Here is a 9,650-nt window from a genome sequence, read left to right as displayed (position 1 = left end):
CTATTAGAAACTTCTACTTGTCCACTAGTCTGAGGGTGGTACGGAGTAGCAACCTTGTGAGTTATGCCATACTTGCGTACTAAAGACTCAAAGTACTTGTTACGAAAATGTGAACCGCCGTCACTGATGATAGCTCTAGGGGTACCAAAACGTGCAAATATGTTTTCCTTTAGAAATGAAAGTACCACCTTGTGGTCATTTGTTCTGGTTGCTATGGCTTCTACCCACTTAGAAACGTAATCAACTGCGACTAGGATGTACAATCTACCGTCAGAAATAGGGAATGGACCCATGAAGTCGATCCCCCAAACATCAAAAATCTCCACAATCAGAATGGGGTTCAATGGCATCATGTTTCTCCTCGAAATGCTTCCTAGCTTTTGACAGCGTTCACAAGCAACGCAATAATCATGGCAATCCTTGAACAATGATGGCCAATAGAATCCACACTGCAAGATCTTTGCAGCAGTTTTCTTGGCACTGAAATGGCCTCCACATGCTTGGTCATGACAGAAAGATATCACATCTTTCTGTTCAGTGTTGGGGACACATCTCCTAATGATTTGGTCTGGACAGTACTTGAACAAATATGGGTCATCCCAAAGAAAATGTTTGACTTCAGCTAAAAACTTATAGCGGTCTTGTCTCGACCAATGTGAGGGCATCCTACCTGCAGCAAGGTAGTTAACGATATCAGCAAACCAAGGAAGGTCTGAGATAGACATCAGCTGTTCATCTGGGAATGATTCTCTAATCAGCTCAGATTCATCAATAGACTCTAAAGTTAATCTAGACAAATGATCAGAAACCACATTCTCACAACCTTTCTTATCACGGATTTCGAGATCGAATTCCTGTAATAAGAGTATCCATCGAATAAGGCGAGCTTTAGCATCCTTCTTGGAAAGAAGATACTTCAAAGCCGCATGGTCTGTGTATATGATGATCTTAGACCCTATCAGATAAGATCTAAACTTGTCTAATGCGAAAACGACGGCAAGCAATTCCTTCTCGGTAGTTGAATAATTGAGTTGGGCATCATTAAGGGTTTTGCTAGCATAGTATATCACATATGGTAGTCTATCAACACGTTGCCCTAGAACAGCACCAACAGCATAATCAGAGGCATCACACATGAGCTCGAACGGAAGCTTCCAATCGGGTGGTCGGACTATAGGAGCGGTGGTGAGGAGAGTCTTGAGTTCTTCCCATGCCTTCACACAAGCAGCATCGAAGTTAAAGACAACATCTTTGGCAAGTAGGTTACACAAAGGTCTTGAGATTTGGCTAAAGTTTTTGATGAATCGCCGGTAAAACCCGGCGTGACCTAAAAATGATCGAATCCCCTTCACAGAGTGGGGTTGAGGTAATTGCTGAATGAGGTCGACTTTAGCTTTATCTACTTCAATTCCTTTTTCCGATACGATGTGTCCTAGAACTATGCCGGAGTTCACCATGAAGTGGCATTTTTCCCAGTTTAGAATCAGATTCTTTTGCTTACATCTTGATAGAACAAGGACTAGATGGTCCAAACATTCGTCAAAAGAGGAACCAAACACAGAGAAATCATCCATAAAGATCTCGAGAAAACTATCTATCATGTCTGAAAAAATGCTCATCATGCACCGCTGAAAAGTAGCGGGTGCATTACACAGCCCGAAGGGCATACGTCTAAAAGCAAATGTCCCAAATGGACACGTGAATGTAGTTTTTTTCTGATCTTCTGGTGCTATATGGATTTGGTTATAACCGGAAAAGCCATCTAGAAAACAGTAGTGACTGTGTCCAGACACACGTTCTAGCATTTGGTCTATGAAAGGGAGCGGGAAGTGATCCTTCCTTGTTACTGTGTTCAATTTCCTGTAGTCGACACATACTCGCCATCCTGTGGTTGTACGTGAAGGGACTAACTCATTCTTTTCGTTCCGAACCACAGTAATGCCTGACTTTTTAGGCACAACTTGAATGGGACTAACCCATTTACTATCTGAAATCGGATATATGATACCCGCATCAAGTAGCTTCAAGATCTCACTCTTAACGACTTCTCTCATGTTAGGGTTAAGTCTCCTTTGCATTTCCCTAGATGGTTTGGCGTTCTCTTCAAGATTAATGTGGTGCATGCAAATGGTGGGGCTTATCCCTTTGAGATCTGAGATGGTCCATCCTAAGGCTTCTTTCTGCTCCTCAAGGACTCCTAAAAGCTTGTTTTCCTGTTCTATGTTTAGTTGTGAAGAAATGATAACAGGTAAAGTATCAGAAGGACCTAGAAATGCATACTTCAAAGTTTCAGGTAATGGTTTCAATTCCTGGTTGGCCTTAGGCGACTCGTCCGAAGATATAACAAACTCCTCAGAAAGTGGGGGTTGTTCCACTGTATTCTGCCACTTAGTGATGTCCATTTGAGGTACAGATTCGAGCAAAGATTGGACTTCACTAGTGTATTCATCATCATACAACTCCAAGTTAACACCTTCCAAACATGCTTGCAGGGGATCTTTTGACATAATGCTAGTCAATGAATCTTGTATCAAACTCTCAATCATATTGACTTCATGTACCTCCTCATCATCTAGATTCACAGGTTGTTGACTAACACTAAACGCATTCAATTCTACAGTCATGTTTCCAAAAGAGAGTTTCAACACTCCATTCCGACAGTTGATGATCGCATTGGACGTCGCCAAGAATGGACGTCCTAGAATGACAGGAATGTGACAATGTGGGTTTTGGACAGGTTGGGTGTCTAAGACAATGAAGTCTACAGGAAAATAGAATTTTTCAACCTTAATCAAAACGTCTTCTACCACTCCACGAGGAACTTTGACTGATCGATCTGCTAATTGGAGAGTTATAGGTGTAGGCTTCAACTCTCCAAGACCTAACTGCACATAAACAGAATATGGCAGGAGGTTCACACTTGCACCTAGATCTAATAAAGCTCTATTGACCATGTGTTCTCCGATAGTGCAAGAGATTGTTGGACAACCTGGGTCCTTAAACTTGGGTGGAGTTTTGTTGAGAATAATGGAACTCACTTGTTCAGCTAAGAAAGCACGCTTGTGCACATTAATCTTGCGCTTTTGAGTGCACAAATCTTTGAGGAATTTGGCATATGCAGGGATTTGCTTAATTGCCTCAAGAAAAGGAATGTTGATGTTGACTCTTTTGAACAGTTCTAACATCTCATTGTAGTGGGTGCTTATCTGTTGGCGAACTAACCTCTGAGGAAAAGGAGCAGTAGGAACATTAGGAGGTAGAGGGACATTCCTAGCAGTAGGTTTGTCGGCTTCACTAATGTGCTCGGATTCTTTTTCTGGACTAGAGGTTTCCTTAGGTGGTGTAGGCAATGCTAAGTTTGGCTCAGATTCACTTGTTTGTGGTATGCCTACATTGTTCTCAACAACTTTACCACTTCGGAGAGTGGTGATGGAATGGACTTGATCGGGTGAGGTTCTTTCGCAGGATGATGATGTTGTGCCTGCTTGAAATATCCTCTTTGGTTCTTGTTGGGGTTGGCTAGGAAGTTTACCCTTTTCTCTTGTATTCAATGCATCGCAAATTTGACCCATCTGTAGTTCTAGAGCGGTGACTCGCTGATCAGTTGCTTTCTCGTTTTTCATCAGATGTTGGGTCAATTGATTGATACTTTCTTCAATGTTGGACAATTTCTTGTCAGCAGTGTATTGAGGGTACGACTGCTGTTGAGGATTTCTCGGGTATTGATAGCCTTGGTTGTTTTGATAGCCTTGATTTGGTTGAGATGGTCCTCCTTGGGCAGGGCCTTTGGACCATGAAAAGTTGGGGTGGTTTCTCCATCCTGGATTATAGGTCTGTGCATATGGGTTGTGCTCTTGTTTTTGAAACATAGCATTTGCTTGCTCAAGCTTAGATTCCTGGAATGCCTGCATTTCCGGACACTCATTTACTTGGTGATCAGATCCATTACATAGAGCACAAATAGCCATTTCGACATGTTCACAAAAGGTAGTGGGAGATGGGTTTGCGTTTTTCTGTAGTTCTAACGCTTCTATTCTTCTTGCTAGCGCAGCCATCTTTGCACTTCCTTCAAAATCAGACTCAATCCTATGGACTCTAGCTACAGGTGTAGTCTTTCTAGGTTCACGAATGGATTCCCACTGTTGCGTCTTCTCAGCTACTTCAATCAGGAAGTCCCAAGACGCATCAGCAGTCTTATTTACAAAAAGACCATTGCACATTGACTCAACCGTTGTTCGGGTGGACACATCTAGACCCTCATACAAAATTTGCACAAGTCTCCATTTTTCAAAACCATGATGGGGACATTGGAGCAATAATTCATTGAATCTCTCCAAGTATCTAGCTAGGGTCTCACCCTCTAATTGCACAAAGCTATTCAGACTTTGACGAATTGTCGCAGTCTTGTGATTTGGGAAAAACTTTTTGAAAAACTCCTTGATGAGATCATCCCAAGACATGATGGATTGAGGCTGTAAAGCATACAGCCAGGCCTTGGCCTTATCTTTAAGGGAGAAAGGAAAAAGCCTCAACTTTAGGATTTCGTCAGACATTTGAGTGAAACGCAGAGTTCCACAAATCTCCTCAAACTCTCTCACGTGATGGTACGGGTTTTCATTTTCTACACCTCTAAAAACTGGAAGCATTTGTATTGTGCTTGATTTCAGCTCATAATGGCCATTGGCTTCTGGTAGCACAATACAAGATGGTTGACTAGTTCTAGTTGGGTACATATAATCCTTGAGTGTACGGGGTTCTTCCATTGTTTCTGATTGATCTGGACTGTCTACCTCAGAACTAAGGATTTCGATTGGATCGTCCGGGTTAATTCTAACGAGTCTGTTGGTTTGGTCTCTGTAGGTCACAATCATGTCCTAGCAGGTACCTCAGCTAACATGTTGGTCAGAGCAGTCGGAAACAATTTTTGGAACCACAAAAGGCCCAATATTTTGGTTTAAAATGGGTTTGTTGACAATTTGGTTTTGAGTGGGTTTTGGTTTCACAATGGGTTTTGGTTTATAAAATGTAGAGCCCTAAAAAAATATTTTTTTTTTTTTTAATAAAGTTGGGAGCCTAATGGATGGAATATACACCTAAAGTCCAAATTAAAAGACAAGCCCACAAAAGATAAGAAAAAGAATAATCACAAACAATAAATACAAGCCCATAAAAGAAAAGGAAAAGAAAGAAAAAAGAAAGAAAATTAAAAATTATTACAGGCCCAATAAAGAAAAGAGAAGAGAAAAATTGAAAATTATTACAAGCCCAGATTGATATTTAAATACAAGCCCAAATGAATTTAATGAGGCCCAGTTGGGTTATCTCATGGGTTAGGCCTACCTGAATAGCACAGCCCAGCTGTTCGGTTTTAGTTGCAAAAGCCCAGTTGGGCTTGGATCGTCCTACGCGGCTTTGGTTTGTCTGAGGCCCAGTTGGGCTTTGGTCCACTTCTGCGGCTTTCGCAGCTTACAGCCCAGATGGGCTAGTGTTCAGTTCCTGCAGCTTCTTCAGCTTTCAGCCCAGTTGGGCTTTTGGTTCAGCAAGGCTGCAAGTGCAGCAGCAATCAGCAACACAACAGCAGCAGGAGCAGCAGCTTGGGAGAGGCTAGCAGCAGCAGCACAAAGCAGCAGCAGGACAAAGCAGACAACAGCAAGAAGAGGAGCAGCACCACAGCACAGTTCAGTGAGCAGCAGCAGTTCAGCAACACAACACAAGAAAGAAAGAGCAAGTGCGCCGCAACCGAGTCCCCGGCAGCGGCGCCAAAAACTTGTTGGGACTAGGAATGGTCCTAAAAATTCTACTGCAAGTGCACAGTGTCGGCAAGCAACACAAGGCAAGCACAGGTCAGTTCCACAGGGACAAGGGGGAGCAAGTGTGATCTTTCTTATTGTGAGATTTAAACAGAACCAATCATTAGCATTAAACAGCACTAATCATTAGCAGTTATTACTTCCCAATCATTACACAAAATCAGCATTTATTTTTCACTAACAACTATTAACAGAACAGGCATTAACTTCACAACCATAAGCATTTATTAACTGAGCTAGCATTAACTTCTCCACTAACTTTAAACAGGATTAGTCTTAACTTCTCAATCATTACAGTTGCTAATCATTACTCATAACTCTCATTTATTTCAAACAGAAATCACAGAACAGCATTAAATTTCCACTAACAATTATTATCATTCAAGGCATTGAATTCAGGTTAGCATCAAATTCAACACAGTATTTATTCCTGAAGCATTAATTACTAACTACTAATCATTCTCATTAACTAAACACTAACATTAATCATTAACCACTGACTAAACATTAATACTAGCATTTATTTCTGGAGAACTAATCATAAATCATTAAAACCAATCATTCACAATAACTGAGCAGCAGAATTTGAGGCAAATCATTACACTAATTCAATCATTGAGACTGAAGCAAGGTTATACAGAGAACTGAAGATGAACAAGCAAATGAGCAGGGTAAAAATTTCTGAACAGTAAGAAAGAGGTGGAGAATCAGATGAATGGGAAACCAGGGTTGAGAATTCACCTCTCAGCCCATACTAGCATGTGGACCAATGCACTACTTCAACTTCTTTAAATGGATAAACTACCTCCAATCACTCAATCAAGGCAAGCATTAGTTGTCTGTTTAAAGCACAACTAATCAAACACAATAACAAGTAATGTAGAGTCAGTGAACATACATAGAGGGGTTCTAACTACCTAGGATGCTTGACATTCTAGGTGAAAGCAACATGTTATTCAACACAAAAATTGTATCCTACACAGTGACAATGATCATACATCAGTAGCATATCAGCACACATATTAGCATTCAGGCTAAGGGTTTCATCTTAACCCCAGTTAAGATGCTTAGTTCATAGTTAGAGAACCTAACATGATACTAAGAGAGTTAGTATACATGGAGAAAATGCAACAGATACAGAACACAGAACAAATCAAATTGAAAGAGAAATTTCCACTGTATTGAAACTTGGGTCTCCTCCCTCTTCTCCTCCCTTACAATGTTACAGTACACCATTTTATATCAGATACTCAACCTAATGGTGAATCCCCAAAAACAGAAAATTAGGTTTTCTGAAAATACAAAAATTTGGACTTACAGATTCCCAAAATCATCTCGACCCATGCTGTATTCTGCTATGAACTGTGAATCACCCATACTTCCTTCTGCTATGAACTTAGTCACCATCACCCTACTTCTCTCATTTCAAAACCCTAACAGTGAGTAGAGTTAATGAAATGGGTGAAATAGGGGGATGGGATTTGTAGTCTGATGATGGAGATGGTGGTGTTGTCGGGTGTTCGTGGTATGGTGGAGCTCGAGGTCTGGTGGAGTTGCAGAGAGTTGCAGGAGATGGTGTCTCTGCAGAGGTGAGGGGGTGGAAGAGAAAATGAGGTCGATGGAGAGGAAGGAGGGGATGTTTGGTTGAGGTTAAATGATTCGGTTGCTAGGGTGTTAGGCGGGATATCAAGGTTCGATGTCCGGCGAGCTGATCCGTAGGATGTGACGATGGTAGGTGGATCCAACGATGAGATGGGATGCTGTGGGTAGCGACCGTCGGATGGAGGAATACAACGAAATGGACGGCCCAAGATGGAGATCGGCGCTGCGATGTAAAGCAGGAGCTTCGGAGATTGATGTGCTACGATGGAGCGACCGTAGGATGCTGAGAGGCTTCAATCTGACGGCTGAGATCCGAGACGGGCTTGGGTAATGGAAATGGGTTTGAGAAAGGATTTTGGGCTTTGGGTATGCTAGGCCCATAACTTCTATGAGAACAATTCTTCCTTCTTGAGCCCATTTCTACCCTCTTGGTCTTGTGCACAACATTCTTCGCGGCTTCCTCGCGGCTTTTTACTCTTTTTCTGCTCTTTTTGCTCCGCAATTTATCCAGACTTTATTCATTACCTAAAAATATAAAATTAAGTAAGAAAAATATTTATTCTTGAAAACGCTGAAAATACAGAATATGGGATAAAATGTAGAATTAATGCACAAAAGATGAGTTAAATGCCAACAAAATTATATATAAATATGCACTATTTAGCACTCATCAGTAACTTCTGGAGAAATATATCTTTGACCAAATCTTCTTCACATCTAAACAGAAAGAAATTGGAGTCCTTAAGAAGAAAACAAGATAATTCTCAAATTATTACTCTGTGTACATGGCCTGATTGCGGTACGCAACTGCATTTTATCTACTCAATTCAGTCCGCAATCTGTATGATTTTTCCATGATGGGGAGTGTCTGCTCATCTTGAGGTCGTGTGATATTCTTGGCGGGGTATTTATAGAAAGTTTAATTAAGCTTGTTGTTGGTGTCCTCATGTCTAAGATTTGGCAGTCAGTTATTTTCTGGTGATGAGCTATAATCTGGTCTTGTATTTTTTACGTATTCTTTGTCTATGTGAAGAACCATTGACTTGTATACCTTCCTGCTTTCATCTTTGAAATTCACTGATGGCTATCTTATCTTGTTCAGGTGGCAAGACGGAAAATTATACATTGTTAGCAAAGTTTGGGGAGAATGATTGTGAAAGAATCACTTGGCTTATGAAGCTCTTCACACGGTAATACACCCTACCTGTTTGGTTGTCCAAGTCAAATTTTATCAAAGCTATAAATTGTATTTTGAATTTATTCTTCTTAAGTTATTAAAAGCACCGGTTCCAGATATGTCTGACATTTCCTGAGATTCCTTAGCGGGCTTCTGATCGACTTAATATCGTGCAAATATTCCAAAAAAGTTGGCGCAGTGGCGAATCATCTCAAAAGCAAACAGATTGCTTACGTTTTCATGTCGCTTTTTTCTCATGATATCAGCTTGAAGTTTATTTGTTTTGATGTCAAATATCTTATAACCTTGTTTATCTCTTCTGCATATAATATTACAGCTAGACTCGTTTGAGCTCTACAAGAAAAAATGTGGAGATGGATTCTCCACGCTTCATGTCAGCATTGATGTTGTTATAGTTATGAATATCGCAACTGCAAAGAAAAATTGGATAAAGTAATCCTTTTACGTCTTATGCTTTTTGATGAGTAGAAAATAAAAAGATCTAAGCAGAGTTGGGTTTGAAGTTAGGAGTATTGTAAGAAACTTCCTGATGGGAACTTTTTATTTTTCATTCATGACAGGAATATCGTGACAACGTTGGCAACGCGGGTGGTACGAAGACGGTGATCGAGAAATGCATAGCTCGCCTTGAGGTTACAAGTGTTTATTAGAATCTAAAACCTTCGATAGGAGTTGAGTACGGAATATACTTATCTGAACTTTTTATCTTGAATGTATGACAGGAAAATTATGACCAAAGTATGGAGCTGGATGCACAGGAAAATTCTGGCCAGAGTATGGAGCTGGGTGTACCGGAAAAGCCTGACCAGGAGTTGGAAATGGAGATGGAGGCAAGTAGCAAGCGGCAACGAGTGCACAACCGTCGATAGTTAAAGTTTATTGTGGAAATTGAACTATTGTCCCTCCTTTTGATGGGCTGCAAAAATGTCCTTGTCATACTAATTCTATCCCTCTCCTTGTACAAGCCCATCAGGGGTCCAATAAGATTTTTATTTCTTCCAAATTTGCCCTGCTATCTATCATTCTACTTCTTCTTTTCT

The 9,650-nt window shown here is 40.7% G+C and overlaps 1 protein-coding gene across 1 annotated transcript in view; it reads left to right on the top strand.

Annotated features, from left to right (window-relative positions):
- The window catches only part of LOC113273391, a 14,707-nt gene extending 6,101 nt beyond the window's left edge, over window positions 1–8,606 (top strand). Inside the window, exon 3 of the mRNA XM_026523124.1 lies at window positions 8,515–8,606. Coding sequence (XP_026378909.1) covers window positions 8,515–8,606 — 92 coding nt within the window. The remainder of the gene's footprint in view (window positions 1–8,514) is intronic.
- Window positions 8,607–9,650: the final 1,044 nt, after the last annotated feature.

Source organism: Papaver somniferum, chromosome 4 (genome assembly GCF_003573695.1).
Source record: "Papaver somniferum cultivar HN1 chromosome 4, ASM357369v1, whole genome shotgun sequence".
In the NCBI taxonomy this organism is placed as follows: domain Eukaryota; kingdom Viridiplantae; phylum Streptophyta; class Magnoliopsida; order Ranunculales; family Papaveraceae; genus Papaver; species Papaver somniferum.
This window is presented reverse-complemented; position numbering and strand designations above follow the sequence as displayed.